Source organism: Lepidochelys olivacea (genome assembly GCF_965140295.1).
Source record: "Lepidochelys olivacea isolate rLepOli2 genome assembly, chromosome: 3".
In the NCBI taxonomy this organism is placed as follows: Eukaryota; Metazoa; Chordata; order Testudines; family Cheloniidae; genus Lepidochelys; species Lepidochelys olivacea.
In genome coordinates this window covers 99,440,334-99,453,721 of record NC_140413.1, presented here as the reverse complement: position 1 = coordinate 99,453,721, position 13,388 = coordinate 99,440,334, and the positions used below count along the sequence as shown (strand labels likewise).

Sequence of the window (13,388 nt, the reverse complement as noted above, 5' to 3'; positions counted from 1 at the left end):
GTTATCACAGAGAAGGAACATGCTGCTGGTACTATGTGCTGGGTCCAGGAAGTGTTCCGGGGGAGCCCAGCCCTTCTCTCTCTTCCCTGCCTTGTGAGATGGGAGGCTCCTTCCCCATGTGATGCCCCCAGAAGGGAGGATGGATGGCTGAAACTACGTGCTGGGTGCAGGGAGTTATGGGGAAGATCGACTTGGCTCTCTTTTGCCTCCCTCCCTCACTAGTTAGGGGAGCTCCTGCTCTATGTCATGTCCCCAGAATGGAGTAGGTAAATTGTGACTCAGGCCATGTATTGCGTTGAGATGGGTTATGGGGGCGCTTGGCTTGGCTCTCTCTCTTGCCCCTCTGGGAGTTGGGAGAACTCCAGCCCTATACCACACTCCTGAGGAAAGAGAAAATGGAAGTCTGGGGAAGAAGGATTATTAGGGGAACTTAGCCTTGTTGTCTCCCCCACATCCCCCACATCTAGCTGGTCTGGCAGCTCCCAAGCATTCCCAGAGCAGTTCCTTCTGCTGCCACTGTTTTGGTAGTGACACAGGCCAAGGTTTACAGAGTGGTCAGTGATTTTGACAGGCTACCAAAATTTTCCCGACAAACCCAAGTGAGAACTGACCGTGATTTTTGATACTTTAACATTCTGCTAAATCTGAATGCAATTTCATAGGACAAAGAAAAGGCACTTTGGAAGCTGGGGGTGGGGGGTGTGAGCTTTTCCCAGCTGAATATAAGACCTGCTGTAAACAATGAAGGTGTTGATATTTCACAATGCAAAGGTCCCAGGAATCCTTTATAATGGAGAGTATTATGCATCCTAAATAAAGGAGTCCTGACCATATTCCCCTACAACAGGCAAAAGCAGGTTTGTGGGCAGCTGTAGGAATGAAAGGGTATGAGGCTGTTGTTTTGAGAGAGAACTGTATATAAGATACCTCATGATAATTTGGGACTGTTAAATTACTAGTTTCATATGACTCAGATCAGTTGTTAGCTTGCTGTTACTAAAATAAAAAGGAATTTCATGTACAATCTTTGGGCAATTACACATACACTTTTAATAGCAAATACAACATGTTTTCTTCTGCCTTCTAAATATTTAATGTAATCAATGGCCGTGAGCTGTTCTATACAACTTGCTACATTTAAAAAAAAAAAACAACCACTTCTTCAGATTCCATCCTTGGCACTAATCTACGGATTATGCTCCACTCTGAAATAGCATTTGTTGATGATGGAAACTGTCAATGACTTTGCATTGACAAACTGCCACCAAAGTGCTCCTGATGTGATTACCTCCTGCAGTCATTAACTTCATAGCCCCCTAGCTGAAAAGAGGAGGATGCTGTCCGAGGCGGACAGGAAAAGACAGGCAGAAATAGCACTTAGCAGGAGCAGCCACAGTGAGGGTGGGTGGGAACAGGTGACAGCCTGCATACTCTCTCTCTCTCTGTGGTGCAGGGAAAATACTGCACTGTAGGGGATTTCAGGGGAAGTCACTGTGACTATAAGTTGGATAGGCAGGGCTATACAAGGGTAAATATACAGGAAGGTGAAAAAGGGTGTAAAACAGGCCCCTTGCCTTCTCTTACACCTCTTGTTTTTCAGTGTTCTTGCTACAACCCCACTCTCCCACTTCTCATCCTGTAACTTACATCAGTTTACACTCAGTGGCCTTCATCCACTTTAGCGTCTGTGCCGGAAGATGCTGGAGGAAACTCTAGCAGTGAGTCCCAAGTGTCAGAGAGTCCATCAAAAGAAAGGTCAAAGGGGGACCACGGAGGATCCAGGGTCTAGACAGTGCCCTACTCAACAGGATGATATGCTGGAGAGCAAGAGGCTGTGGTCAGGGAGCCTGGGGATATGCTGATTCAGCACTGCCTGAACTGAAAAGCTGCCCCTCTCTGGTGAAGCCCCTAAAGGAGGTGACAGTGTAAACATTGCCTTCCCTCCCATATAGGTGATATTCCCCTTGCAGGAAATTGTTCCCTGTGGTACAAAGGTGTGCAATTTGCGCCTCCCTGATTAGCATTAGGGAGTCAAATGCTCTTACCCCAACCTATCTCAATCTACACAATGGTAACTTCTGCAGCCATTTAAATTAGGCCTTCCAGTACAACACAGAAAAGAGGTGTGGGGATGGAAGAAGACCTTTACCAAACCTTAGGCTCTCTCAATACCAACAGCTCATGGAGGGAAATTAGACTAAGACCAAGTATACATGAAATACACCAGACTGACAGAAGCTGGGACTGAGTGACAGGGGATGGACCACTTGATAAATTGCCCTGTTCTGTTCATTCTGTCAGAAGCACCTGGCACTGGCCACCGTCGGAAGACAAGATACTGGGCTAGATGGACCATGGGTCTGACCACGTACAGCCATTCTCATGTTCTTATACACAAAACTTCTCTTTTTGTCTTTTTCTATATAGGTTAAAAATTTAATATTCTCAAGCAACAGAAAAGTCTCTGAATTATTAATGTGCATTGCTGTATATTTGTCACAGATATTTTTCTGTCACTATTTAAAACCCAGTAGCTCCACTTGCTAAGTAAGGTACAGCAATAGAGATCTAGAAGCAAGAAAGATTTTAAATATTGGTTTAAAATAATTAACACAACAAATAAATTCTGTTAGAAAAGTTGCATTTTTGGTTGTACCCTGACTTTTAAAAAGAACCAACAGTAATGCACTGAATAATTGATTCACCATGCTCTAAGCATTTGACTGACATTTTAAAGACACAGAAATAATTATGAAAACTCAAAAGGGGCACAAAATAGCCAGAAAGATAATATTAAAAACTCTGACTGCTTTCTGACAACTGCTTTTTTGAATTTGTAGCTTGGTGTTTAACACTAACATCATAAATGATCCCTTTTTTTGCAGCTGATTTATAAAGCAACGTAAGAAAATTAGTGTAGAGAATAAATAAATTACATCAGTACATATACTCTATGATAGAGAAGTATGAATAGGAACCTCCTTGGTGAGTTCATTGCAAGTTTGGGGGGCATAGGGAGAGAACAAACAGGTATAATAATCCTGTGTGAAAAGTACTCTTGCTTTAGACTTTAAGGGAGAAATGGTAAAAAAGACTGCTGTATGGCACTTGCTTACCTCTCACAGCGTGGTCCTGCATACCCAGGAGGGCAGTCATCGCATATTAATCCATGACTTCGGTCTAAATGACATGTTGGGCTAAAGCTACGTTGTTGATGTTGGGCAAGAACAGGGACAAGGAAGAAACATAAAAACAAAATCATTAGCGTTTCAGTTCCCTTCCTTCTTCAAAAAGCATTACTTTGAAAATAGAGCACAGGGAAAGTCCTTCTGTTCTAGCACATGGAGTTTAGGATTGGCTGCAGCCAATAGAAGTTGGAATGACTCTGCTATTTCTACTGACACTGGATATAGCACAACCAATGGCACCATCCCAATGTCATGTTATTATGGGACTTTAGCTTTTCACTGAGTCAGTACACCATTAAAAAGCAGGAATGTACAGCTGCTTGTCTGTGCCCCTGAGGGCCTGGCAAAACATGAAACCTCGGACTATACTCTCCAGCTAAATCTCTCTGAAACTGAAGGACAATTGTTTGGAAAGCTCGGTTAACGTAGTTTACATGGAGTGTAAAAAAAACTCCAATGCACAAAGGGGGGGGGGGAGACTAAAGGAAAATATTTGGTAAAACTTCCAACACAACTCAAGATTAAAATTCAGCCTGAGCCTTATCTGAGCAAATCCAGCGGCAATAGCAGTATCAACAAGCCATCCAGTCACACTGCAATTTCAGAATGGTCTGCAGACTACTGAGCTTTCCTTCATGCATATTTTTAGCTGTAGTTTTATATAACAGAGGTAATAGTCAGATCTTGGCAATGCAGCTATTTGCATGCTTACAGCTTTCCTATGATGGTGTTTTATCCTGGCTGTGTTCCTCTGCCCTGTAGCATTTTGTTTTCTATGTTTTTCCTCCCCGTTACATGATTGACACACTATAATGAGGTAATCTGCTGGCACACAGAAAGATATAAACAGTTTTAGAACAACAGGAGATCCATCGCTGTACCACTTTAAAGCAATCTGCCCTCAGTTATGCTTTCTTCTGTTTCAATTATAGATTAATTTAATTCTATTTATAACCACTCTGGCTGCCACAAGACATACCAGTGGTCCAGCAGCCTTAGGACATAGCTCCATGAAAAGAATGACTGCAATGGGGTTAGTAAACGTGAACAAGGATTTGTAATTTTCTGTTTTTTCCCCGGGGGTATTGTTTACACTGTTATGAGCCATGTAATGCACCTTTACAGTCACGTGAAATTGGCCCGTATTACATAGTTTAGCAGCTATTTTATTACAATATATTAGCATATAGTAATGTAGAAGTAATAATAAAATTAGTAGTATAAACATAATATTTCCACACTTTTAATTATCAGAAAAATATCACTCAGATCTGGATTTTTCAAGTTTTCTTTTTTTGACTTAAAAAGTAAGCCAAGTCTGCAGACCTGCTCAGAAATTCCTTGTATAGACATTATTGAGTTGTACCAGACACATTTTACTCAGATTTAGAGTGAGAGGCAGGGATGTCCAATTGATCATGTAACTTGATGAGCTGAATACTCTTTAGACTGTTGTATGTACATAATACATATTCTGGCCACTTCCTAGGTTCTTGAAAACTAAATCATGTGATGCAAAAAAAGTGGATTAAATTATATTTTAAAAACAGAAACTGTATGTTAACTGTATGCTAACTGTATGCTCAGAGAGACAATGTGGGTGAGGTACTATCTTTTATTGACCCAACTTATGTGGTGAGAGAGACAAGCTTTCAAGATACACAGAGCTCTTCTTCAGGTCTGGGAAACATAGTCAATGTGTTGAAGAACTCTATGTAAGCTCGAAAACTTGTCTCTCGCACCAACAGAAATTGATCCACCTCACCCACCTTGTCTCTATAATATCCTGAGACAGACACAGTTACAACACTGCATACAAGAGTGTGCTCAAGCAGGTTTAATACATCAGTGTCCATGAACTTCAAGATTTTGAGCAAATTTTAGGTACATAAATAATTGGGGAAAATTATGTGTCAGTGAAGAAAGACAGAAGTTTGCCAGAAAAGTTTTGACCTTTCTTCTGAGCCACCTTTGAAGGGATTTTGCTGTTGCTTTCTGAATGGTTTACAGGATCCAGGCCATGAATACCAAAAAATGCCACCAAGTAATGCCAAGTTATATTGACATAATATCAGTAATGATGAAAAAACTAATATTTTAAGCAAACTTCATAATATGCCCCACTGCAATAGACATTCTCACTCTATTTTATTTTGTTTTAATATCATAAAACATGTTTACAGCTGGGCCTGAGCAGTAAAATTAGAGCCCAGACTTCCACCAGACACTTCCTTCCTGCATTGATCAAATGGCCTGATCAAATGGCCTGCTGGTTCGGGCCCATATCTTTAAGGAAAAAATCTCAGTATAGAAAGAAGAGCTTTCATCATCCAGTTGTAAGAAAAGCACATTGCCAGCAAGTAAACTATCTGATATAGGCATTTTTTTACAGACATGTTGCCAGTGAAAACTAACCCCACCACAAGATCTGATTTAGGCCACTACACTTTTGCACAATATACAATTCTGGTACTGTATTGTTTTTATAGCACTCCCATGGTTAACTGAGGGCAGGACTGTACTCCAGTATATATTGTTACAGTAGGGAGCTCTACTTCAGTCTCCTACTTCCAGTCACATAGTGGGGAGTTCCTTATGCTGTTTATGCAGCAGCTGCTACTGCAATCTTCTCACATGACAGCATGAGCATAGAGCCAAGTACAAGTTACACGAATGAGGCCAAGTATGTCTATAATGCAATCATGGGGTATGCCTGCAGTTTGAGCCAACATACAGGAGCAGCGAAGCTGTGGCAGCATGCCCGTCAGGAAGAGGTAGCCGTGAGGAACTACTCAGGGTTCCAAGGCAGGGCTGAATAGCCCATGCTGAAAAGCATGCTGTCTTGGCTTCACTGCTCTGGGAACCAAGCTAATCAGATTAAAACTCGCTCAGGTATGTCTACTCAAGATGAAGTTACACCCAGTGATTGCAATATAAATATCTCCTTTTTAGAAGCAGCCTGTGGAGTTGTGGGAAGCTGTGTGGTTGTGGGAAACTGAGGGTTCAATACCAAGGAAAAGCAGAAGGTGCTCTGCACAAATGTGTGTGCTAGAGGGGTGAGAGTGCAAGAAGCCGTTCGACTGCCATACACCCATTGTAGAGGAAGGCAATCTAGTGGCTCTGCTGGGGAGTACTAGGTGACATGCCAGTACCAGTGGTTCCATGTCTGGGCATGGTGGGTGTAGAGCCATGTACACTGAAGAGCACCAGCACCAGGACAGTTCTGTTGAGGGGGAAAGTTGTACACCACTTTCCCCCAGGATCTCCGCACACTCTTGGTCAAAGTACACTCTGACTTACAATGAGATGTGAATGTGGAACAAAGTCAACAGAGTTAGAGTGATGTAAATAGAGCAAAAACTGGGCCACCTATACTTTATACAGGCAGATTGCCATTCAGTGATGCCCTCCCTCCCTGTTCCCTGCAGAGCTCTGCCTCATAGAGAAATCATTTAGCCCTAAACTTCTTATGAAATGATCATCATCTTTGTCTCCTAAATATTAAAGCAGATTGGAGATTGACTTAGAATCTTCAACATTGGGCTCCTAAAATGCTGGTGGCACTAACAATGACACTGTGCTGCAAGCGGGCCACAATTAACCTGTGGCTGGAATATGCTAAAGAAGTTAATTTGAACCCATATATTTATTTTAAAATACTCCTTCGCCTGTGAGACAAACAGAATAGGAGAGTCAGAAGATCCAATATGAGGGTGTGAGCGTAGAACTTTACCTGGACTACACGGTATCAATAGAATTTTGGTATTTTGAACTTCAGAACATTGCACTGACTAAACCCAGTGAACTGTCTTTCAAATCACACAATCTACTGAATTGCTTGTGCTTAAGTATCACAGAGAAATATCTGTAGTTACCAAAACAACATTGATCTTAGCCACTAATCATGATTTAACAATCTCACCAATATTTTACAAAATTTAACAATACAAGTTCATAGTAATTATTCCAAGAAATATTTATAAATGAGTTAGAATATCTTGGGTTGCAAGTTACAAGGCTGAATTCAACTGAGAAAATTCTGTTCTGTACATCAGATTGTGAATGAATCAGCAGCTACCACGAGCTATTTGAAATCCAATTAAAAAGAAAAAGGCAGAAGGAATCTCAGCCAGATTGGTTGTGCAACTAGTATACAGAAAGTTAAAAAAAACCCCATCAACTCCTAAGAAAAACACATACAAAATCTGTAATTTCAGCTTTCTATTTAAATGGATAGCTATTGTGTAGGTGTAGGGGAGGGCAGAGTGGGAAGGGGGACTTTAATAAAAAGAAATACTGATTAGTGGTGAGAACAGAGGCCTAGGAGTCAAGAATTTTAGATTTTACTTAAGGCCCCACCCTTAATTAGCATAGTAAATAAAACCACTCAGCTGTTCTGTGCCACTGTTTCCCATCTTTAAAGTGGGACTAATACTTACTTGAGGTCATATGATATTTATTAATGTTCATAAAACCCCTGTGAGACAATATTCTACAGCACTGGTTGGCCCAAAATGAGGCAGTACCAGTACTATAAGATTCCATGGTTTAGATCATTATTGTACAATATTATAGTTGTTTTTATTTTAAATAAGGGGCATTTGGAGATCCTCATCCAAAAAAGCAAGAGCACTCAACACAAAAATAACGCCATTTATTAAATGTATGAAAAAATTATTGTTATACAGTAAATATGCATCTTACTTGTTAGAAGGTATAGTTAATGGGCAGGCACACAACTGGCAGTCTTCACTTGTCCCTTTAGTAGGATCGCCATAGAAACCAGGAAGACATCTATCACAGTATGGGCCACCCGTATTGTACTTGCAGTCCTGAATAGCAGATGGAAAGTTGAGAATGTCAATTCAACCTCAAAATCAAAGAACCAGCCATGGAAAAGACCTTGTAAGGTCATCTAATCCATTCTCCCACTAGTGCAGGGTTGTTCCCTACAGTACATGTTCTACTGCTTTGCTGTTTAGCAGGGAACTAACTCTTACAATCAGTGGTTCAAAGACACATTTATGTTCTTTCTGGAGAGATTTTCTTAAGCCAAATGAAAAGAGTATTTATACCTCCTTGTTTCTTGTTTAGATCTGGCATATTTTAAAGGGGTCTGACGCACTTAGCAATGTGAAAAGGTTTATTATTGTAGCCTTACTCTTATATCTTATACTCTTGATGAAAAATTAAGGGGCTCAGATGCCGATCTCACATATACAGCACACAGTCATCTGCAAATAACTGTTGCAGTTGCACATCTAAGTACAGTCATTCATTTTATGAGGTCTGTGGCTGGCAATCCACTCTATTTTGGATCAGAAGCTGACCCCTGGTAATTTATTATTTATGCTGTATAACAGGATCAGAGTTACAATTTGCAGGTACAAATAAGATTTGAAATTCCCTTCAAGTCTTACTTCTAATTAGAGGGAAGAAACTGGGTTTATATGTTTGGCCCCCAAAACATGGAATCTCAACCAACCATGTATGCTCCTTTGTTAGCGAGTGACTTATTCGAACCCTGGCTCTATAGACCATGGAGGTCCCTGGCTGCTCTCACAGTTTGCCTCTACCTCTTTCTGTCAAGGGCATAACTTTTCCCATTGAGGGTAATTCACACTGAGAGCTCTTAGATTTTTCTCAATATTTATTGTCCTTCCATCTTCTCCTTGATCGACCATTACCTTGGACACCACAAGGATGTCCTTGCAGGAGACAATTAGCTGGTCTGTCTTCTGTCATTCTAACTACATGACCTGCCCCCTGAAGTTGTTGGTATTTCACTACATTTACTATACCAGGTTCTCCATAGACCTTTGACAGTTCTTTATTAGAACTTCTTCTCCATACATCATTCTCCCTTTTTGGCCCAAAAGTTCATCTCAACATTTTATTTTTCAAGATATTTAGCTATCATTCTTAGTCAGTGTTCACGTCTCACATCCACATATAACAAACTCTTGTATATCTGAAGCTTGGTCTTTCTCAGTAGTAGTTTGGAGCTGAAATTTTTTTGCTGAGAAAGGTAACAGGCATTCCTGCTCTGAAACCATGCCTTAATTTCCTCACTCACCATATTGTTATTGGTGATTAATGTTCCTAGGTATTTAAACTGTCTAACTGATGATTATAGACTGCTACATAAACTTGTCCCTTTTTCTCTCATCAGCTCATAACCATATATTTGCTTTTATCTTCATCAATCTTAGGACCCATTTTTCTTGCTGCTTCCTTCAAATCTCCAGTCATCCTTTGAACCATATCATCTGTCTCTCCTATGATACCCAAGTCATCAGCATATCCAAAATGTTGGGGTAGGACATTTCAATTCACCCCACCCTGAGAATTTTGCAATGATCATACCACTTTTTCCTATAGCCACATTTAAGACAAAGGAAATGCAGTAAATCTAATTTACCTGGATTTCAGTAAGCAATTTGATACAGTTCCACATGGGAAATTATTAGTTAAATTGGAGAAGATGGGGATTAATATGAGAACTGAAAGGCGGATAAGGAACTCGTTAAAGGGGAGACTACAATGGGTCATGCTGAAAGGTGAACTGTCAGGATGGAGGAAGGTACTAGTGGAGTTCTTCGGGGACCAGTCTTGAGACCAATCTTATTTAACATTTTTATTACTGGCCTTGGCACAAAAAGTGAGACTGTGCTAATAAAATTTGCAGATGACACAAAGTTGGAAGGTATTGCCAATACAGAGGAGGACCGGAATATCATACAAGAAGATCTGGATGACGTTGTAAACTGGAGTAATAGAAATGGGATGAAGATGAGGCGATGACTGACAATGTTGCCAATAGGTACTAGGAATGTTATATCTAAGGTTCAGGTAGGACTCAAAGCATTATACTGTTTGTCCTGGAGATCACACAGTAAAATTTCTGTCGGAGTACAGAATAGTGTCCAAGACCCTCAATATAACTTTGCTAATGCACAAACATTAACACTGCTATATACTAAGAACCTATATCTTATTTAAACTAAGGCCCCTTTATCCTGCCAGCGCAGAATGATGGTGCACTGCTGCCCTCCCTCTGGATTTCTGTCATGGAGAGTCATGCCTATTGTTAGTTTACACTAGCAGAGGATGGTGAGAGGAGATATTAAATTAGTATATTTCTGGCCACCATGATCCTTCCAATCCTTGACTATTCCTAGCTATGGTACTCATGGTGTGTGCCCCATTTATAGATGATTGAAGAAACAATGAAGGCCAGTTTCCCAAAGGATTCTGGGAACCATCCTATCACCAACATGAATAAATTCAAAACAAAATCTCAGAGGGTCTATTTTCTCCTAGCTTACTAGTGGGGATTTAATATTTCATTACAAATATTGTATGCTGCAGTGACTATTAACGCCACTGAGTGCTTTTGTTCTTCACAAGGACTAGGTTTAACCAGCCTCCTAATGCTGCATAGTGCTCTCATAACACTACAAAAGAGGATTTCTGCATGTTTAGAACTTGCACTGCTTACTAAAGCAGTTATCATGTATATCACAATGGTAATGTAAATGATATAGCACGCAGCTCTCTGTATAGTTGTTCCAGGGATCAAAGGGCTTTGCAGGTTATTGCAAGATGTGCGTAAGAAATGAGCTTTTTATACAGGCCTATGCTGGAGCAGATGATCTGAGCTTTTATCATGAGTCAAAAACATATTTCAGCTGCTTTTCAACCACATTTCAAAGCTTAAGAAGAGTAAAAAGAAGTATCATATCTGTAAATTAGGTGCCTAAATTGTCTGTTGTATTACTGAAAAAACACCATGAATTATAATAAAGAGGCCAAAAGGCTGTGTAAATCTCAATATAAAGAATGCCTTTGATGTGAAACATTTCTTTCTTTCAGCACTCAAACATCTCTCTCTTTCACTTCAAAAGCCTTAGGATCCAAACTGAATAGCAGCATTTAACAGTCTGCTTGGATACTAACCAATCTAACTTCACTTAGAGTACACTTAATGGAAGCCACAAGAAACCTCCAGCCAGACTTTTAAGCCCTTCTGTGCCCCCTCTCTAGACAGAATGCTATAGTACATGCACAGATAGTACAGTGCTGAGCACAGCATAAATGTTTGATAATGTAGGTAGATTAGGTATTATTCAACTGGGTATTTTCCAAGTCCTTTTCACTAGTGTGCTATCCTCACAGCAGTGTTCCTAGAGACATCTGATGGGGAAACTATACAAATCTCAGTCACTGATTTACTGGTGAACATCAAAATCAGTGGACTACACAAGCTCCACAATACAGCTCTCCATCACTCCCCACAAAGGAGTGTGAGTGAATGACTGGTAGAGAAAAATAAAGAGAGGTCCTAGGTTATCGGGTTGTTTTGGCTGAGCAAGTGGCCCAGTCAGCTGTGCACTTCTAAGCAAAATAGCCCAGAGCAGCTGACTTACCTTCTGGAACCTTAAACACTGACCCACTGGCAAGCCTTCCCTTTTCATTCTTTTTAACTGACTCTATCCCGTATTGATGTTACAGAGACTGTGGCTGGGAGCTACAATCAGTAATATACTAAATTCTCCCTATCTGTGTAAGGAAAGGCAAACCCATATCAGAATGGTCATGAATTTTTCTCATTGCATTTAAAGTGAAGGATTCAAAATGTAACTGTCAGGAGGGTTATGTTTTCCGAGGTACATCTTTAAGACTTACTGTATAATTAAAACACTATTCATGGAAAAGCAATTTGAAAAATCCACTGATCCACAAATTAAGGCTATCTTGTTTTATACTGCAAGGCAATTAAAACATCCTGTATGGGGGAAAACAGGAAGACCAGCGGTAATTCTAAATGCCAAATTACATTGTAAAAACCCTGAATTTTCATTCTGGACTTTTCCCAGAAGCTTTTTCTTAAGGAAAGAAAAGGGAACATTTAGAAACACGCTCAATACGGAGCCTGCTTGAAATTCTACCGGGAAATGAGAGTATGATATCCCACTAAATTGGCACCGGCTCAAATTGTGTTTCTGCAAGACTAATGAAATGAGAAATGTTGTTTCAAGCTTCATGCCATGTCAGAGAATATAAAACTAAAATGCCCTTGAATTAATCAGAACAGTCTATTCAGCGTAATTCGCCCATTCCAAAAGGCTACGGAGCAGGGTGGAAACAGCTGTATATTGGGTAAGATTGTTCTGGATAATAGCATGGACCTAATTGCTGAATTAGCAGGGAACTATAGAGAATATATGCATTCTGCAAGAAAAGTGCTGGTTTCTATTTACTCTGAACCATATGCTTTAAATACAAAAAAGTTTTCTGATTTATTAAGCATTTCTTTGAAGCTAGAAGGAGGAAGCCAACAACAATACCTTCTTGTCATATTATAACAGAATTTACAAAGTTACCTTCTACAAACAATAAACAGAATAACCCCACAGCAGGAGACAGAGATGGGAGGTGATGGGAAATCTTGCATGGAAAGCTTATTGATATGCTTTGCTCCCTTCCAGCATGCCATATCATATGCTGTTGATCCTATTTTACCACTTCAGACTAAAGTGAATAAACCCGTTTTTGCTTATTTGCAGAAGCTACTTTATCTTGATATAGGGGCATTCAGAAGCAGTTCAATATAAACATCTCTTCTGTCAAATCACTGCTTCTTTTCCTCAAGTACGTGAGGGCCCAGTGGTGGTTAATTCAATTGTATTGGTATATTGAGCAGATATTGGTGCCACCAATCAGGTTACCCAAAGGCAGGAGCACTTACCATGCATTCTCCTGTGATGTCATCGCAGAACTCCGCATGACCAAAGCATGTGCATGGTTCACAGATCCCACCGAAAATAGTGCCGTTCACTCGTCTGTGTCTAGGCCAACAAGACTGCAAGCAAGACAACAAATTTGTCAGACAGTTAGTGTGTGACTTTATTTTTTAAACAGTTTTGAATTTGATAGGCTCAGAAAATGTATTTGCTAAATGTCTAAAAATATTGAAATATTTCTGGAAAGCTATTCTTCTTGGCACTGTGGCTTTGCACTGACCTTAGCTTTATTGGTAGGTGAGAGATTAGAGGAAGCATTAACTTGATCTTTCTTCTGAAATGGTAAAATAAAGCAGAGAAATGAAGAATGGAAATATGACAGCGTCAAAGCAAGAGGTACAGTTTGAAAAATAGCCAGAAGACAAAATACTGAAAGAGAGAGAGAAACAAGCAA

At 40.1% G+C, this 13,388-nt stretch overlaps 1 protein-coding gene across 1 annotated transcript in view; it reads right to left on the bottom strand.

The window, feature by feature from the left end:
- LAMA2 (laminin subunit alpha 2) overlaps window positions 1-13,388 on the bottom strand; it is a 458,477-nt gene that overhangs the window by 166,570 nt on the left and 278,519 nt on the right. Inside the window, exons 16-18 of the mRNA XM_084624485.1 lie at window positions 12,940-13,053; window positions 7,893-8,020; window positions 3,117-3,203 (exon numbers count right to left, since the gene is read on the bottom strand). Coding sequence (XP_084480611.1) covers window positions 3,117-3,203; window positions 7,893-8,020; window positions 12,940-13,053 — 329 coding nt within the window. The remainder of the gene's footprint in view (window positions 1-3,116; window positions 3,204-7,892; window positions 8,021-12,939; window positions 13,054-13,388) is intronic.